Source organism: Tiliqua scincoides, chromosome 3 (genome assembly GCF_035046505.1).
Source record: "Tiliqua scincoides isolate rTilSci1 chromosome 3, rTilSci1.hap2, whole genome shotgun sequence".
NCBI lineage: Eukaryota > Metazoa > Chordata > Lepidosauria > Squamata > Scincidae > Tiliqua > Tiliqua scincoides.
The window spans coordinates 17,738,202-17,758,724 of NC_089823.1; the positions used below are offsets into that span (position 1 = coordinate 17,738,202).

General features: G+C 45.2%; 1 protein-coding gene across 1 annotated transcript in view; it reads right to left on the minus strand.

Annotated features, from left to right (window-relative positions):
• The window catches only part of TMEM123 (transmembrane protein 123), a 30,489-nt gene extending 20,680 nt beyond the window's left edge, over window positions 1-9,809 (minus strand). The window contains exon 1 of the mRNA XM_066620814.1: window positions 9,572-9,809. Within this exon, the coding sequence (XP_066476911.1) occupies window positions 9,572-9,794 (223 nt within the window). The 5' untranslated portion in view covers window positions 9,795-9,809. The remainder of the gene's footprint in view (window positions 1-9,571) is intronic.
• Window positions 9,810-20,523: the final 10,714 nt, after the last annotated feature.

A 20,523-nucleotide genomic window follows, 5' to 3' on the forward strand; every position in this document is an offset into this window, starting at 1 on the left:
GCCGGCCTCAAAGCTGAAAAACTAACAGGAGGTACATCAAATGTTTGAAAACCAGACTCTGTCTAGGGGGAGCCAAGCTCACAGTGCAATAGCTTTAGCACTAGGGAGGACCAACATGATTCGTTTCTGGGTACCTGCTGAAGATTTATATATAATGCAGACTATACATGTACAAAACATCTGACAAATCACCAAGGACACACCGTCTCACACAAGACAAATGGAGAACAGAAGTCAATAGGGCCTGATTCTGAGTACATTTGCACAGGACTGTTTCTCTGCGGTAAAAGACCCAGAGCTTGGAGCATTCATGATCATCTGCAAGAACTTGGATTTGGAGATGCCAATCGAACCCAAGACCAACTCTTGCATGTTCACCCTAGGTCTCTATGAGAACAGAGATGACCAAGAGCTTCTGCCGATGGCATAGATACGGGGGTGGGGGGGAAGTACTGCAGGCACTGCAATGCACTGTGTAAGCAGCCCCTCCCCACTCAGAGCCATTCCAGCTATTTTACATTTTCAGTCTATATTTTCAGCCATTCCAGTCTATCTATAAAGATGGAACAGCAAAAATAATTTAGAGTGCAATCCTAACCAACTTTCCAGCACTGACCTAGCTGCAATGCAGCCCCCAGGTAAGTTAACAAACATGACCTTATACGAGGAGGCCCCCATGACTGCCTCCCCACTGCAGGATGCAGTGCATGCCCCATTGGCACAGCTGCATCAGTGCTGGAAAGTTGGTTAGGACTGTGGCCTTAATTAAAAATCTAAATCAGTACTAAAACAGCAATATACGCAAATCAAACCAACAGCATAAACATTGTTATTGGGTATAAATATTTGTTTAATTCACATTATGGTATTAATAAAACAATTGTTAGTGCAATCAGCATGGAACAGTGATTCACGCAGAGTGAAAACACCATGCCATGGGAGGCCTACAATCTTGACATTGAGAGAAGGGAGACAGCAGAGGAAAGGAAGGGACTGGAGGTGGGGTAAATAGGGGAAGCATATACAATAGTTTCAGTTAACTGTAGTAACTTCTACATTCAGTTACATGTAAAAGTTGCTTCGGCATGAGAAAGATGGGGTATAATAATAATGTTAATAATAATGTTAATTACATTAAGAAAAGAGGAGTAAGATATAGTGTTAACGTCTTAAAGGAAAAAGTGGGCCTTAAGAAGAGATTTAAAGGAAGCCAGTGAGGAAGCATCCCATAGGTGTTTTGGGAGGCAGTTCCAAGCATGAAGGGCAGCAGGAAGAAAGGATGGAGTTGGTTGAGGAAGCAAAAGTTCTTCAAGTGGTTCAACTTTTCAAATATTAGTCATACGAAAATGAGCCAATTTATGGCCCAATTTCAGAAGATCCAACCAACCTTCTGTGCAAAACTTCCTATTTTGTTGAACCATAATTTTCAGTGACATCTAAACCAGGGAACTGTGCTCTGACTGATTCCAGTAAACCAGTTCCCCCCTCTATACAGGGGCAAGCCCATATTTGGGAATTAAGAGGCCTGACGTAGACTGAAATGATACTTTGCTAAGGGTAGTGGACAAAGTTATACTAAATTTAGTGAGGGCTATACCGCACGGCCCATAATATAGAAGGGGGAAGATACTGTTGTCTGCCTTATAAAAAAGAAGTCTTGCTTTAAGGCGTCCGAGACAGAAAAATCTGCATAGCTGCCACTGGTCACGTGGCAACACTGTGGTGTTTGGAGGAGTTGCTCTGAGACAGAACTTATGTGCCAGGTTTTCTTCATGACAAATACTGACAAGGCAATTTTTTTTTTAAAGTTCATCATGAGGGAACTTTTCGTGGAGGAGATTCCTCTACAGAAGCAAGGGGAATTCAATGAGGGGCCGGAAGAGAGGACGACAGATTCTTTGAATGCCATAAATATTATCTAAGATGCCTGACGAAGCTTGGAGATATTCCAAAAGGGTGGATCAGAAATTGAACTTAAAACCCTGCAATTTCCACATGCCCGGCAGCAGTGCGCCACTGCGCCGTTGCCAGGTTTCTGAGATAAAGACCAACATAAGGCAAGAAGGCACTGTATACAAGCATCTGTTTAGGGAAAGAAAGCCAAAGAAATACCTGGAAATGCCTAACAGCCCAATCCTACACATGGCAACTCAGAAATAAGTTCCACTGAAGTCAGTGGAGCCTACTCCCAGGTAAGTGTTATAGGATTACAGCCCAAGTGTCATAGCTGGACTTGATATTGCATCATTGGTGCGCTTCAGGTATCATGAGACACATGGCCAGTTGGCAACCAACTGCAATGGAGAGCAGATCTCTTGCAACTTTAAGCCATTTCTGCTCAACGTTGCATATACGCAACAGGGATCAAATGTATACAACTGTGGGCTGGACAGAAATGGGTTAACTGGCAGTGAAATTTAATAGGTGCATCTTTTCCCTACATGGACCACTGAGAAAAAAAAATGCCTGTTGAATTGGTCTCTATTATTCAAGTAATAAAGGCACTGAATCTCTGTACAGAAAAGACAGCAATTATGCTTAAGGTATGCATTTTAAAAAGATTGTCTTTGCAGATCTTCAAAGCAGCTCATTATAGGATCATAGATACAAAGGATTTGGGTTTCACAGCTCAATAATTTTTCAACCAATCATGAATCAGCAGCATTGAGAACAGCAGCATAAAAGGGGGAACCAACCCTCATCAAAGCTACAGAAGACAAAAATGAAGACAAGAGATGGGCAAAGTGGGAGAAAAGGGGATTCTCCACCTTGTTCAGGGAGCCTTATGGGTTCCAGTTACTGACTAAAATGTCTGAGAACTTTTTTTCTCATGCTGGCTCTTCCTCTTTTTTTTAACTTCTGCCATGTTCTTTTGGGCAATCCACTTGCCACTGCAGGAGCCCTCAGCAAGGGTTACAAGAGCCTTTCACAAGGATCCAGCATAGAGAGAGTGCTGCGTACAAAACCATGGTATGATACAGAAGCTGCATGCTAAGGATTCTTTAAGCTAGAGGAGAGACTGATAGCAGCCTTGCACCCATGCTGAGTCTCTGTGGCTATTCCAGAGCTGAGCAGTGGAGGCTGCATGTCTTTGTTTCTAAAAGCAGAGAAGGGAGACAGCATCAGGAGCACAGGCACAGACAAATAAGCTTGCATATAATTTTGTCTTTATGATGAAAACCAGCAAACAAGATAGTAATCAAATAGGCCTTTCCACACACAACAACCCATCACCAATGGCATTGTTCTATGTACCTTTTAAGGCCCATAGCCAGGGAGACAGACCAGGGACAGACTGCACTTGCTCCCGGTGTGGAAGGGATTGTCACTCCCGAATCGGCCTTATCAGCCACACTAGACGCTGTTCCAGAACCACCATTCAAAGCGCGATACCATAGTCTTTCGAGACTGAAGGTTGCCAACATACCAGTGAAGCAACTCATTTGGCATGATGGGCACAGCATTCAAATAATATAACATTCCTTGTTTCTATCATCAATAACTATTAGGGCTGTGCCTAAGTGTTTGCCTGTTTTGGTTTTCAGGCTGAAAGTAATATTGGAGGGCTGACATATTTTCCAAAATAACCCCCACCAATGCAGCTCCCTGCTTTTTTCAGAACTGTTTGCTGCTATTGTTCCCCCATCAATGCTTTGGCACAATTTTTTTTTTCTGGTGGGATTATTCCTCATTCCAAGCATGATCCCAGCTGGTTGATGACCTCATAGTGACAATGATGATTTCACAGTGCTATGTAGCCAATCCAATCTAGTTACATGCCAATGTAAATAAGGGCAAGAGGAGCCAATTCAGACTAACAGCAGCGCCTCCCAGACTGTTTGCATGGGTGATCCAAGCCAGTCAGGGACAATGCAGTGAACACTAGTAACATAACTCAAGGCAAACAAAGCCTATTCAGAGTAAAGGTTAATGCTTTCTTAATAGGCAAATACAGTGATGACTCGCAAGATGAATGCCTCGCGCAACGAAAAACTCGCAAGACGAAAGCGTTTTGCGATTTTTTTGGTGACTCGCAAGACGAATTTTTCTATGGCCGTGCTTCGCAAGATAAATTTTTTTTGCATTTTTTTTTGTTTTTGTTTGTTTTAAATCGCACAACCGTTAATACCCAGGATGCATTGAAGTTTTGTGCTTGAAATTTTTGAAATCCTCTGTACAGTATGTATGCCTTTAAAGAGCACTTAATAAACACTTTGTAAACCAAATTTGACTTTGTTCTGACTTTTTTTGCCCATAGGAACGCATTAATTAAATTTCAATGCATTCCTATGGGAAACCGTGCTTCGCAAGACGAAATTTTCGCAATACGAAACGACTCGTGGAACGAATTAATTTCGTCTTGCGAGGCATCACTGTATTGCCTTTTTTTACAGGAAAAAAGGATGTCCTTCAATCCTGATGAAACTACCCTTACAAAGTGAGAGCATTAATCTATTTTACTCAGTGTTAGAGACATTACTTGTCAGGGAATTTCTCTCTGTCCAACCTGAAAATGCCGGGAATCAAACCTGTATACAAATAATGTGCTTTACCAATGAGTTATGGCCTTTCCCTTTAGGAAAATGGATGCTTTTGAAAAAGTCACCCCATCTTTCAACAGTCCTCATTATATCTAGCATTTATACAGTACATCAGAGCATTCAAAGTGCTTCCCATTCATTATCTCAGTCATCTTTCTAATAATGATCTACCATGGAGTTTTCATGATCTACAAAATGTGGAAGGAGGCGGAGTGCATCGACCTAAGGTCATAGAGTTTTATGGCAGGTGTGGTGTGAACCCAGAACTTTCCGATTCACAGTCCAGCATCTTGCCCACTGTGCTACGCGAGCCCTCGCAGCACCTCATAACCTTTCCACCTCATTGGAGGAACAGGAACAAGAAGCGGAGGCATGGCCTGCTCAGACGGCAGGATGTAGCAGCATTGCCAGTCTTAACAGCATTTCAGCAAGAAAACGCACTCGTTATGCACTGACTATTCAGTGCACCCAAATAATAGCCTTATCAGGCCAGGATACTTGGTATACTATGACATGCGGTTTGCACTACAAATTGGTACAAAGCATAAACAGGAAACATGTTTCCTGTCTGAGTAGAAATCCAGTTTAACTGAAGAACGAAAACGAACTGACAGCAGTTCAATCTTGTGCATGTTTACACATAAGAACATAAGAACAGCCCCACTGGATCATGTCATAGGCCCATCTAGTCCAGCTTCCTGTATCTCACAGCGGCCCACCAAATGCCCCAGGGAGCACACCTCATAACAAGAGACCTGCAAGGCTTCCTGGGAATTGTAGTTAAGAACATAAGAACAGCCCCACTGGATCAGGCCATAGGCCCATCTAGTCCAGCTTCCTGTATCTCACAGCGGCCCACCAAATGCCCCAGGGAGCACACCGGATAACAAGAGACCTGCATCCTGGTGCCCTCCCTTGCATCTGGCATTCTGACATAGCCCATTTCTAAAATGAGGAGGCTGCACATACACATCATGGCTTGTAACCCATAATGGATTTTTCCTCCAGAAACTTGTTCAATCCCCTTTTAAAGGCATCCAGGCTAGACGCCATCACCACATCCTGCGGCAAGGAGTTCCACAGACCGACCACATGCTGAGTAAAGAAATATTTTCTTTTGTCTGTCCTAACTCTCCCAACACTCAATTTTAGTGGATGTCCCCTGGTTATTATGTTCTGGTGTTATGTGGGAGTGTAAAGAGCATCTCTCTATCCACTTTATCCTTCCCCTGCATAATTTTGTATGTCTCAATCATGTCCCCCCTCAGGCGTCTCTTTTCTAGGCTGAAGAGGCCCAAACACCGTAGCCTTTCCTCATAAGGAAGGTGCCTCAGCCCAGTAATCATCTTAGTCGCTCTCTTTTGCACCTTTTCCATTTCCATAAGGATTGCAGCCCTAGCTCCCAATTGCCTTCAAAGGGTTTCCTTTTCACTGTGCCACACTGCCTTCTCGACAGGCACAAGATTTGTTGCCTACGTAAATTGTTCTTTGCCAAATGAAATTCTCTAGAACACGCAAAGCTACTGATATCCCAGCAAATATTAAAGTACATATACACTGAAAGTCATAGAAAACAGACACTGCACATTTAGCTCCTCTTTCTCCTGTCTTTGCAATGTCTACTACTTGCCAAGATCTCAAATACAGCACTCTGTATTTGTTTGCTCCATGTAATGGGCTGCTGATGGCAAAGGGCTGGGAAAGTGTGGAATGCTGTGATGTCACAACATGTGGTAAGCGCCTGTAGATATTATGGAGCTGGGAACTAGATTTGTCGTGGTTGTTTTTGGCATGCATCACTGCATTTAGCAAAAAGTTTAGACTGGCTCTCTAGGAAAGGCCATAAAACACCTTAGGTGCAAATACGCCATTTATTTTAAGGATGCCTCTCTTTTTCCAGATTAATCCCAAGATACTACAACTCAGAACAGAAGGGCTACTTACAGCCCAATCCTATACATGTATACTCAGAAGTAAGTTGACATTAGTTGACTTTAGTCAACTAATTAGTAAGAAGTAAGTTGACATTAGAGTCAATGGGGCTTACTCCCAGGAAAGTGCGGATAGGATGGGGCTGTTAGATTGTCAAGAATCAAACTCAACTGCTTGTATCAACCACACACCAAACTTTGCACAGTTCACCTCAAGTTTCTCAAGGGGCAAGAGAGGCCACTTTATAGGTCAGGGTGAGAGAGCATGAAGCCCTAATGTCCTCCTTACAGGACTTCAGTTGCAATCCTACACACACTTACATGGGAGTAAGCTGCACTGATTACAGTGGAACTTCCTTCTGTATAAATATGCACAGGACTGCCTTCTTCGCCCACATTAACCCAACCAACCCGAATGGAGTGTCACATGCTCTCATACAAGGATGGACCATCTTGAACAGAGAAGTCCAGCTTAAATATTTTCAGGGGCTTTCCTAGTCTCCAGTCAATAGTCTGGAGGCTGTACAAGCAAAACCCTCATGAATCCCTGTGCTTTGTCATGAAATTGGAGCAAGCACTAGAGGCTTTACACAGGCATGGAACACCAGATCTAGGATGGGAGGAAGTTACTGCACTGGGTTTGGTGGCCTAAATGAACTTCCTGGAAACTTTCTCAAGAGATAGACTGGCAACAGTCTCTTGTCTTTCCAGAAAGAAAATTCGGTAGCATTTCATTGCATCCATATGAAAACTAAGTACATGTAAATGAACTTGCACAGATATTCTTTCTCTTTCCTTTCCTCTCCTCCACTAGCTTTCCCTCAAAATTTAGACTGTAGTGCCCTAGGGGCAGGAGCCTATCTTTCTTACTGATGTTACTCTGTAATACGTTGTGCATCTTGACAGTGCTATATAAACACATTCATTCTTTCTCCTAAAACCAGATATGCAAGCAAAAACCCTTTACCACACCTTGATCACTATTTGGTGCTAAAGGCCAGAGAAAATGGTTCTGGGGCCACATTTAATCTCTGGGCTGCTAAGCTGCTTGTCAGTCAACCATTTCTGATTGCCCATTCTACTGTCTGACTGGGATGGCTCTAGAAAGGAAAAGGTTCGAATTTAACGGCACATACTTCCTAATAAATATGCTTAAGGCTGCAGCAGCCTTACATGGAAATCAACTGGATTCACTTCCAGTGTTTAGCCTCAGGACAACAAGCTTTGTTTGTACAAACTGGACTTTGCTTGGATATGGCAGAGATTGTTCACAGGGGTGGTCAAAGTCAAACTTCTTCCCAAGAGACTCTCAAGGACCATGATGCAATAGAGCCCTCACTCTATTTTAAGGCCTTTTGAAGATGCTGCCATTCTCGTTACTATAAACATAGTCGTGAATCTCTGATGCAAACACTATAGCTGTAAACAAACCTCACTAACCACGTTCTATGCTAAATTTGTTAGCAACCAGTATGAGAGAGCATTGCCTTGTACACAAAGTGGATTCAAGGCCACAGCCATACAACCATCCCTTTATGGAGGAACAAAGGTTACCATTTTATTGTTTTAACTAAAATGACATGTCCATTACCTTTCTCATACCCAAAGGTAATTAAGTCTAAGCATGCCTGGATTAAAAGAATGTATATTCCTCACTTACTACCCTGGTTCTCTTTCTTCTGCCAATTTCTAGCCTTTAAGCCCCTCGGGGCAGGGGACTGTCTTCTCACATGTCTTAAAATACCACACATATAAGGGCTGCTCCCAAATATCTTGGGCTTAGCCTCTGACTTGCAGTGGGGCCTTGGTGGTACAAAAGTCTATAATGATTTAGAGCAGTGGTTCCCAAACTGTAGGTCAGGATCCACTGGTGGGTCGCGACCTGATTTTTGGTGGGTCCCACAGCAGCCAAGCAGAGCCTCCAATAAACACATAGGTGATGGAAAGATCAGATGACTAATTGCCTCACACCCTGAGGCTTTTCTAAAATCAGCTCCTGCAGTTTACAAGCATTTGTAAATACAAGGAGATAAATGTTGGAGCATCTTTATTTATTTGGTTATTACATGTAAATATATATATATATATATATATATATATATATATATATATATATATATATATATATATATATATATATATATATATATATTTTTTTTTTTAAGAAGTCTTGTAAAACTAAGTGAGTCTTGATAAAGTGTCATTTTCAAAAGTGGATCCCAGTGCCAAAAAGTTTGGGAACCACTGATTTAGAGTTGTGTGTGTGTTTTTTTTAAGGCAACCCTTTTAAAGACCAGATCTACCCTTCTACACCAGTGACTTGTTCATGGAGTTTGAGCCCAGTCCTATGCATATTTACTCAGAAGAAAGTCTCATTATAGTCAGTAGGGCTTACTCCTTCATAAGTGTGGATAGGATTGCAGCCTTAGGCTGCAATTCTATTCACACTTACCTAGGAGTAAGCCCCATTGACTATACTGGGACTTAGGCAGTCATCCTACCCAAACTCTGCCTTAAACTACAATCCTATCCCCACTTACCTGGGAGTAAGCCCTATTGACTATTATGGGACTTAGGCTGCAATCCTATCCCCATTTATCTAGGAGAAAGCCCCACTGACTATAAGGCTGCATTCCTATCCCCACTCTGCCTTTGGCTGTAATCCTATCCAGGGGCTGCAATCCTATCCCCATCTAGGAGTAAGCCCCACTGACTATAATGAGATTTAGGCTGCAATCCTATCCACATTCTGCCTTAGGCTGCAAACCTATCCCACTTACCTAGGAGTAAGCCCCACTGGCTGTAATGAGACTTAGGTGGCAATTCTATGCACTTACCTGGGAGTAAGTCTCACTGACTACAATGGGACTTACATCTGAGTAGACATGTACAGAATTGAGCTGTTAGGCAGCAATCCTACCCACACTGCCTGAGGCTGCGGATCTACCCCTACTTACCCGGGAGCAAGCCCCACTGACTCTAAGGAGCCTTACTTCCGAGGAGACATGCTCGGGCTCTCAGTCGGACCCACCTCTCCGCGCCCACCGAAGGAGAGACGTTCAGGAGGCTCCCCGGGCGGGAGATGCTCCCAGGACTCACCCGTGGTGTTGCCCGCCTGCGGCTGCCCGGAGACGCAGAGGAGCGCCAGCAGCAGCAGCAGCGCGCGTCTCATGGTTGCGCGGCCGGGAGAAGGAAGGCTGGAGCAGCGCGGACCCTCGCCCGCCGCGCCTGGCTCAGCCTCGCCGTCCGTGCGCAGAGCAGGGGCTGGCTGCGCACGTGATGGCAGCGGAGGCGGAGCGCCCGCTGGGCACGATGGAGCCATTGTCTCCGGCTCGCCGCCTCCCCTGCCCGGCCGCCGGTCCTGGACTCCGGCCAGGCAGCCCAGCGCACGCCCCAGCCTGCAGCGTCGTCACCAGGCACCCCCTGCGCAGCACCAGGGGCACCCACTCCAGTTGAGTGTGGGAAGGACAGGCAAGGACTCGACCCAGGGTGTCGTTAGGCTGTGGAACTCCTTGCCACCGGATGTGGGGATGCGTCTGCCCTCCATACCTTGGGGTGGAGAGAGTGGATGGAGGGGTGTTCCCCCTCACGCAACACCAGAACCAGGGGACTCAAATGGAGGGTCGGGAGAACAGGCAAAAGAAAAGATTTTTCTACCCAGGGTGCCATTAGTCTGTGGAACGCCTTGCCACATGATGTGGGGATGGCATCTGACCCAGATGCTTTTAAAAGGGACCGATTTCTGCAGTTGAAAGTACATTACAGGCTACAAGCCATGATGGGACTGTGCAGCCTCTTGGTTTTAGAAGTAGGCTACCTCAGAAGGCCAGGTGCAAGGGAGGGCACCAGGATGCAGGTCTCTTGTTGTCTTGGGTGCTCCCGGTCATGCATGGGATGGCTAGAGTGAATAGAGAGATGCTTTTTCCCCTCTCACGCAACACCAGAACTGGGGGATGTCTGCTAAAATTGATTGTTGGGAGGGTTAGGACAGACAAATGGAAATATTTATTTATCCAGGGTGTCATTAGGCTGTGGAACTCCTTACCACAGGATTTGGTGATAGCGTCTGGCCTTTATACTTTGGAATGGAGAGAGTGGATAGAGGGATATTCTTTTCCCTCTCACACAACACCAGAAGCAGGGGACATGTGCTAAAATTTAGTGTTGGGAGAGTTAGGACAGACAAAAGGAAATATTTCTTTACCCAGCATGTGTTTAGCCTCTGGAACACCTTGCCACATGATGTGTGTGTGTGTGTGGCATCTGGCCTGGATGCTTTTAAAAGGGGACTGGACAGATTTCTGGAGTTAAAAGTCCATCACAGGCTACAAGCTGTGATGTGTCTGTGCAACCTCCTGATTTTAAGAACATAAGAGCATAACATAAGAACAGCCCCACTGGATCAGGCCATAGACCCATCTAGTCCAGCTTCCTGTATCTCACAGCAGCCCACCAAATGCCCCAGGGAGCACACCAGATTTTAGAAGTAGGCTACTTAAGAAGGCCAGATGCAAGGAGGGGTGTCTGGATGCAGGTCTCTTGTTGTTTTGTGTGCTCCCTGAGGCATCTGGTGCAGCCACTGTGAGATACAGGAAGTTCTGTATGTTCTTATGGATGTTCTGTATGTTCTTATAGACAAAGACAAAGTTCCAAACAACATATATACAAAGTTCCAAACAACACAGTCCTGGAACGTGCTGGAATCCCTAGCATGTATGCACTGCTGAAACAGAGACACCTGCGTTGGCTCGGTCATGTTGTGAGAATGGATGATGGCCGGATCCCAAAGGATCTCCTCTATGAAGAACTTGTGCAAGGAAAGCGCCCTACAGGTAGACCACAGCTGCGATACAAGCACATCTGCAAGAGGGATCTGAAGGCCTTAGGAGTGGACCTCAACAAGTGGGAAACCCTGGCCTCTGAGCGGCCCGCTTGGAGGCAGGCTGTGCAACATGGCCTTTCCCAGTTTGAAGAGACACTTGGCCAACAGGCTGAGGCAAAGAGGCAAAGAAGGAAGGCCCATAGCCAGGGAGACAGACCAGGGACAGACTGCACTTGCTCCCAGTGTGGAAGGGATTGTCACTCCCAAATCGGCCTTTTCAGCCACACTAGACGCTGTTCCAGAACCACCTTTCAGAGTGCGATACCATAGTCTTTCGAGACTGAAGGTTGCCAACATAGATGTTCTTATGTTCTTATGCATGCCTGCAAACCTAATCCAAAAACTACCACTGTAGTGTCAGCCAAGTGCAGCAGGATGGACAGTGTGTTTTCTGTAACTGACAAGGGGGAGAATGGATTTCTGTATGTGCAGACATACATTGTCTTTAATGCATTAGGATTGATCTACTCCGCAGCAGAATTCTGTGCTCCAGTATGGCTCAACAGCTGTCATACTAGCAAGATTGATGCTAGATTAAATGAAACCATGAGGATCATAAACAGCTGCATAAGAGCCACTCCTGTCTGTTGGCTCCCCGTTTTGAGCTGCATAGGACCACCAGCCCTACGGAGACAAGAGGCTTTAGTGAAAGAATATGGAAAAATCACCAACAACCCACTTTTACCAGTGCATGCCGATCTTCCTCAGCTATCAATCGGCAGGCTCAAATCCAGGAAGCCTTCTTTGGCACTCACACATATCTGCACAACAATTTTAACATCAATGCCCAATGGAAAGCTAAATGGGCAGTCGAATGCCCAGAAACAGGTAGATATATAGACGATCCTACACTTAAGGTGCCAGGTTTCAACTTACCTTGCCAGCATTGGAAAACTTTGAATAGGATCCGTACCCTGCATGGTGTTTGTCAGGACTCAGTGTTTAAATGGGGGCTAGTATCTACCCCTCAGTGTGATTGCAGGTTCTCCCACCAAATCATGTACCACATTGTACTGCCATGTACTGCATTGTACCATGGCTGCAAACTGAGAGCGTATACTGGCCCATGGTCTGACTTTTTCTTTGGAGGTAACTCTGTCCTTCAATGGCTGCATGAACTGGACATTGACATTTGATCTAGTCTAACTGATAAATAAATCCATGTATTATATGCCATAAGCTAAATAAATAAAAATGCATAGCCCTTCATTGATGATGGGCAGTATATTTGTTAAAGTTGTATAGACCAGTAGTTCTCAAACGTTTTAGCACATAGATCCACTTTTTAGAATTGCAATCTGTTGGGACCCACTGGAAGTGATGTCATTAACCTGGAAATGATGTCATGGCCAGGAAACGACATCATCAAGCAGGAAAATTTTTATCACCCACCAATATGGCAAAATCAAATCAATCCATTGATCAAGCAAAATAAAAGTTTAAATAATTTAAGTTTAAGTAAGTTTAAAAATTTATTTAAAAGAAAGGAGAATCCACCTAATACAACTCCCAAGCAGTTGCTGACCTGAAAAAAAATTCCCCTAACATCAAAAAGCTTGCAATCCTAGCTACACTTATCTGGGAGTAAGTCCCACTGACTATCATTGATAAAAGTATATACATAATAGCCCATTAAAAGTGCAGGTATGTAACATTTCCCCAAATGCAGTCATATACCATGGTAGCATCAAGTCTAATATATTGAAAATAAAATACACATTGAAATGAATGGATACTCACCTGAAGTTGCAAGTGAAGAGCAGAGAGATAAAAATAGATCCACTATACAAATAGTGGTGTAGCTAAAGGGGGTGCAAAACACTAAGTTTTGCAAGGAGCCTCACCCTTCTCCCTTGCCTTTGGAGCCAAGTGTATGTTTTGCTCCCCACTCACCCAGAGTGGCTCCAAAGAGGAGGGGGAGGGGCTGCTTGCACACTGTGTTGAGGCTTCCTGCAAAACTTAGTGCTTAGCGTCCCGTCTAGCTATGCCTTTGATTAAAAGGGACAAGTATCAGAGAACAAGGCTTCCCCTGGTAAATAGGAACAGTTGGAGTGTATGTAGCTAAGTATGCTGAAGTAATGCACTGCAGTTTTTAATAATCAACATTAAAAATGACAATCATTTTAGAAACCAAGTAATGGTCAGTCATTTTTACCAAAGGTTAATTTTTCTCCACAGTCTGAGCTCCCTGCCTGTAAAACGGGTACATTTGTGACCTCTCTCATAAGTTTGCAAACTTATGAGAGAGGTCAAAAATGTGCCCATTTTACAGTTTGCAAACTTATCATACACTCTCATAAGTTGGCAAAGCAATGAGAGTTTGCTGAAGTATGAGGTTAAAAAAATGCTTGATGGGGAAAAGAGTTAAAATAATATGGAAATGCCTACATGAGGGTAACTTGATCTGTAGTGATTCATTATTTCCTTTGGCATGTGAATCATCACTTCCTTTGCTTTTCTCAGGCACCCACTTTTACTTTTACTGTAAAAGTAAAATTGATTTTTTTGTTATGGCTTTAGGGCAGCAGCCTTCAGTTTTCTCAAAACCAGGAACCGCCTTTAACAACAAACTGCAACTTGGGACTCTGTTTTAATTTTTTAAAACATAACCATAAACAAAAAACAGTGGCAATGTTATTGCAATGACTCTCAGCTTAGAGTCGGATCCACTGGAAGGTCCTGACCCACCAACAGAAAAGCCATCCTTTAGGGCAGAGGTCTTCTCCTGGTGAGTCAGGACCCTGAAGTGGATCATACCTTGACTTCTGGTGAGCCACAGCAGTGCTGCCATGACCATTTTGTTTCGAGGTTCAGGTCTGCCCAATTTGAAGAGCAGATGAATCAGGTCAATTTTCGCAGGGACATTTGCCATGAAGGTGTTGCTTCAGTCAAATCTCCAGTAGGATCCTCAGTCTGCCTACTCTCCTGCCATGACAGGAGAGTCTCTCTGTTCTCTGCCTTATTTTCCCCTTTCTCTTCCTACACTTTCAGAATGGAGTGCAGGCTGCAGTCATGCCACTTTCTGCCCCTGCTCCAGGGATGGGCTGCTGCCTGGATGACTTGAACTCGAGTTGCAAAAACACACATTTTTTGTGATTCGTACGGACTTGAGTCATGTGTGTAAAAAACTTGGGCACTGAACTTGGAGGCTTAACCCTTAAAATGAAAAGACTCGAATAGACTTGAGTTGGTTGGACTAGATGACCTATTATGTCCCTTCCAACTCTATGATTCTGTCATTCTAAGACTCGCTTTTGTGTATGCTTGTGACTCTGTTTTGTGTGCTTGCTTGCTTTTTTCCCCACCACTTCCACGACTCGACTTGTTTTTTGAAAAGATTCAGACTCGAGTCAGAATGACTAAAAAAAACAGCTCTGTTATGACTTGCGAGTGACTCAAGTCAAGGGGGCAGAGTCTTGGGACTCAACTCAAGACTCGGCGCTGTCACTCTGGCACATCCCTGCCCTTCTCTCCTTCCATTTGGTATGGAAAGAAACAAGGAGCTAAGGATACAACTGGAATGCATGCAGATCAGGTACCATCAGGCAGGAGAAAAAAATGTACTCACTCACCACTGGCCACAGTCACTCACCATAGGTCACTCTTCTCTCTCTCTCTCACTCACAGGGCTCTTGAAAGTGGGCCCCATGCTGCATGTTAGGGTTTGAGGTGTGTCCAGTGCTTGACAAGTTGACACTACTACTTTAGTGAATTATACTATGACTTACGAATGCTTTCTCAGCAGCAACCCGTCCATGAGGCTAGGCAATGTGGGTTGCCTCAGTGGCAGAGGGGCAAGAGGATAGATGATTCAGGGTGTGCTTCATCTCCCTGGCAGGGTCTGCTGCCGCTGCCATCTCTCTCCAATCCATTATGGATGTGAGCTGAATGTGGACCATCTGCCTCCTTACCTTGCACCAGGCACAGTCTCTTCAGATATGGAATTGTAGGTCTTCCATGTCTGATTTGTAGTGAATGTGCAATGAAGGAGCTCTTTCCTTCACACCTTTAAGTTCTGTACTTCTACATTTGAAGAAACTGCACCAGGAGCAAGGTAAGGAGCTTTGTGCGTGTGTATATGTAGAAGTAGCATCGGCAGACCTGGGGTAGCATCAGGTAGCATCAGGTAGCATCAAAATGGCCACGGTGCCAGAAGATTGGAGGATAGCAAACGTCACGCCTGTTTTTAAAAAGGGAAAGAGGGGGGACCCGGGAAACTATAGGCCGGTCAGCCTAACATCCATACCGGGTAAGATGGTGGAATGCCTCATCAAAGATAGGATCTCAAAACACATAGACGATCAGGCCTTGCTGAGGGAGAGTCAGCATGGCTTCTGTAAGGGTAAGTCTTGCCTCACGAACCTTATAGAATTCTTTGAAAAGGTCAACAGGCATGTGGATGCGGGAGAACCCGTGGACATTATATATCTGGACTTTCAGAAGGCGTTTGACACGGTCCCTCACCAAAGGCTACTGAAAAAACTCCACAATCAGGGAATTAGAGGACAGGTCCTCTCGTGGATTGAGAACTGGTTGGAGGCCAGGAAGCAGAAAGTGGGTGTCAATGGGCAATTTTCTCAATGGAGAGAGGTGAAAAGCGGTGTGCCCCAAGGATCTGTCCTGGGACCAGTGCTTTTCAACCTCTTCATAAATGACCTGGAGACAGGGTTGAGCAGTGAAGTGGCTAAGTTTGCAGACGACACCAAACTTTTCCGAGTGGTGAAGACCAGAAGTGATTGTGAGGAGCTCCAGAAGGATCTCTCCAGACTGGCAGAATGGGCAGCAAAATGGCAGATGCGCTTCAATGTCAGTAAGTGTAAAGTCATGCACATTGGGGCAAAAAATCAAAACTTTAGATATAGGCTGATGGGTTCTGAGCTGTCTGTGACAGATCAGGAGAGAGATCTTGGGGTGGTGGTGGACAGGTCGATGAAAGTGTCGACCCAATGTGCGGCGGCAGTGAAGAAGGCCAATTCTATGCTTGGGATCATTAGGAAGGGTATTGAGAACAAAACGGCTAGTATTATAATGCCGTTGTACAAATCGATGGTAAGGCCACACCTGGAGTATTGTGTCCAGTTCTGGTCGCCGCATCTCAAAAAAGACATAGTGGAAATGGAAAAGGTGCAAAAGAGAGCGACTAATATGATTACGGGGCTGGGGCACCTTCCTTACGAGGAAAGGCTACGGCGTTTGGGCCTCTTCAGCCTAGAAAAGAGACGCTTGAGGGGGGACATGATTGAGACATACAAAATTATGCAGGGAATGGACAGAGTGGATAGGGAGATGCTCTTTACACTCTCACATAATACCAGAACCAGGGGACATCCACTAAAATTGAGTGTTGGGCGGGTTAGGACAGACAAAAGAAAATATTTCTTTACTCAGCGTGTGGTTGGTCTGTGGAACTCCTTGCCACAGGATGTGGTGCTGGCGTCTAGCCTAGATGCCTTTAAAAGGGGATTGGACGAGTTTCTGGAGGAAAAATCCATTATGGGTTACAAGCCATGATATGTATGTGCAACCTCCTGATTTTAGAAATGGGTTATGTCAGAATGCCAGATGCAAGGGAGGGCACCAGGATGAGGTCTCTTGTTATCTGGTGTGCTCCCTGGGGCATTTGGTGGGCCGCTGTGAGATACAGGAAGCTGGACTAGATGGGCCTATGGCCTGATCCAGTGGGGCTGTTCTTATGTTCTTATGTTCTTAGGTGGCATTCTGGGTTGTGCTGCCCTGTCCTTCAGAAGGAAGCCCCTTTTACGTATGTTGAACGGAACTAACTGGCAAGTACTCACGCCTAGGCTTGCAACCTTTCTCTTGTACCATGACTCAGAGCCAAGCTAGGTGTGATGTGAGCATTCTGTGACTGGAGTTCCCAATGTTTTTGCATTGTTAAAAAGCAGATGGATGGGAGAGGCCTGCTTTGGACTGGGCTGCATGGGAGGGGCAGGATTCAAGTCAGGGAGCTGGCACAGGGTAAAGGCTTTACCCAAATGCACACCTGGGCACCATGATCCTAATTTACATTGCTCCCTTTCTTTTTGATAAAGAGACCTTGGGAGATCCATTCCATTCATTGGCACAGCTATTGGGGGCTGCGTAGCAAGTATTACAGGTGCCGCAACGTGCCTTGTAAGCGGCCCCTTCCACTCATTGTCAGAGTCATTTCCGTCACCGTTGGAGCCACTGCTGCTGCCATTGGAGCCACATTGCCATCGCTGCCCAGAATGGTTCCAACAATGAGTGAGAGGGGCCGCTTACAAGGCGCGTTGCAGCACCTGTAATACTTACTGTGCTGCCCCCCATAGCTGTGCCAATGAATGGAATGGAACTCCCAAGGTCTCTTTTTCAAAAAGAAAGGGAGCAATGCAGAATGTTCTGCACTTCCGCAGCAATTGGAGAGGGAGGCTCAAAGGCGTTGTTAGTGTCATGTATGAGAAACCATCCAACGGTGCAGATGGCCAGTGTCAACATCACCAAATTATGTTGTATTGTCGCATAAGCCTAAGCATCCTTGTCACAGAGCCTAAGCATCTTTAACTTTGTCTGAGAGACTGCACATAGCAATTTTGAACAATTCTTGGTCCCTTTTACTGACTTGGTGAAAAATGGGCATCATTTTGGTATTGGTTGACATAATAACATCACTTTTATTTCATTCTGTAGCTGTCTTAGGGCCCAATCCTATCCAATTTTCCTGGGCTGGTGCAGTCGTGCCAGTGGGGTGTGTGCTGCACCCTGTGGTGGAGGGGCAAGCACTGGGGCTTTCCCAAGTTATGGGAACATGTGTTCCCTTACCGCGGGGCTGCACTGTGGTTACACCGCAGCTGGACGGTTGGATAGGATCGGTCCCTTAATTGTTACTTTTCTAACTTTAAAAAATCAGGGGTGGAATCTTCCATGTGGGACAGGCCTAACTGAGCTTCAAAAGGATAAGCTTTCTGCCTTCTTTCTGCTGTCTTGCAAAATAATCTGGAAAGATCAGCTTGAATCACTCTGCTGGCTCAGTGGCACAGCCAGAGGAGGGGAGCAGCTCACAACCCAGGAAGGGAGTGGCTGCGGTTGGGGAGTGGCACTAGCTTGGGGGTAGAGCATTTGCTTGGAATGAAGAGGGTGCCAAGATAAGTTCCTGGCATTTGGGAAACACCCCTTTGAAACCCTGGAGAGTTGTTGTCAATCAACCTAGAAAATTAGCAGCCCTGTCCTAACCAACTTTCCAGCACTGATGCAGCTGCAATGCAGCCTGAGGTAAGGGAAAAAATGTTCCTTTACTTTGAGGAGGCCTCCTTGACTGCTTCCCAGAATGCAGTGTGCACCCTGTTGGCACGGCTGCATCGGTACTGGAAAGTTGCTTGGGCTGTAGATGGAGCAGGTGTTTGATTAAGCTGGTGCTGCTCTGAGCAACTCTGAATTCTCATATGTTCACGCAGAGGAGTGTAAAACACTGTGACCGATTAGTTTGAAACCACTGATTAAATTGCCTGTTTCTGCTCCGGCTTGGACTCTTCTGCGGACATCGAGGGCGGTGTGCCTGCAGCATCTGCTCGCCCTGTTTGAATGGATTTGTTCCAAGGCTGTGCACACAAATTAGTTGGAGCTCTGTGGCTGATCACATGTCCATTCAACCCTTTTCCATCTTGGCTGATTAAAGCAGGCAAGGAGAGACTGGTCAGTTGGATGTTAGAGATTGTGAAGGGAGATTCCATCATTATTGAAAGAGGCTATTGTCAGGCCTCCATTTGGATTCCACCACCCTAGAGAAGTACCAACTGGTCTTTACCACTTTTTGGGCAAGGTGATCAAGTGAGTAGGGGTCTCCCAACTCCAGGCTTTTCTGAATAATACTGCTGATTACCTTGATCTTTTTCAGCCTAGGTTTAGGTCGAAATAAATAATGTATATATGTATACAGATATATCTAGATATAGATATATAGATAGCCATTGTTGTTGGCAACCTTCAGTCTCGAAAGACTATGGTATCGCACTCTGAAAGGTGGTTCTGGAACAGTGTCTAGTGTGGCTGAAAAGGCCAATCCGGGAGTGACAATCCCTTCCACACTGGGAGCAAGTGCAGTCTGTCCCTGGTCTGTCTCCCTGGCTATGGGCCTTCCTTCTTTGCCTCTTTGCCTCAGACTGTTGGCAAAGTGTCTCTTCAAACTGGGAAAGGCCATGCTGCACAGCCTGCCTCCAAGCAGGCCGCTCAGAGGCCAGGGTTTCCCACCTGTTGAGGTCCACTCCTAAGGCCTTCAGATCCCTCTTGCAGATGTCCTTGTATCGCAGCTGTGGTCTACCTGTAGGGCGCTTTCCTTGCACGAGTTCTCCATAGAGGAGATCCTTTGGGATCCGGCCATCATCTATTCTCACGACATGACCGAGCCAACGCAGGCGTCTCTGTTTTCAGCAGTGCATACATGCTAGGGATTCCAGCGCATTCCAGGACTGTGTTGTTTGGAATTTTGTCCTGCCAGGTGATGCCGAGAATGCGTCGGAGGCAGCGCATGTGGAAAGTGTTCAGTTTCCTCTCCTGTTGTGAGCGAAGAGTCCATGTAGTACAGAAGTGCAGTACAGAAGTGAACTCAGGACGCAAGCTCTGTAGACCTGGATCTACAGGTCTACAGCCATACACACACACACACACATATACATAGTAATAGATAGCCGTACACACACACATATACACAGACATTATCTATCTATCTATCTATCTATCTATCTATCTATCTATCTATCTATCTATCTATCTATCTATCTATCTATCTATCTATCTATCTATCTATCTATCTATCTATCTATCATAAGAGCGCCATGATTCTTGTGCATATACAACCATCAAAATAAAATGATAACACTTTTCTGGCCCTGTCCAGATATCTGATCTGGGTCAGCCTACAGAGAGGTACCTGTCAGAATACTTTCCCACATATAGAAATCTAGCACACTAGGGAAAGAAAAGCAGATCAACTTCTTCTTAACATGCTAGCTGTCTATTAGTGCAGAGATCCCCCCTCCCCTTTTTGTGGCCTTGGATTTATGGACCATTCCAATATGTTAAATTCCTGTTTGTACTTGGTGCAGTGCAGGAAAAACTTGATTCTGTTGATTGTCAAAAATGGGCCATGTGTAAGCTTTTCAGTCATGGTGACTGAAGGTCAGTTAGTGTCAATACC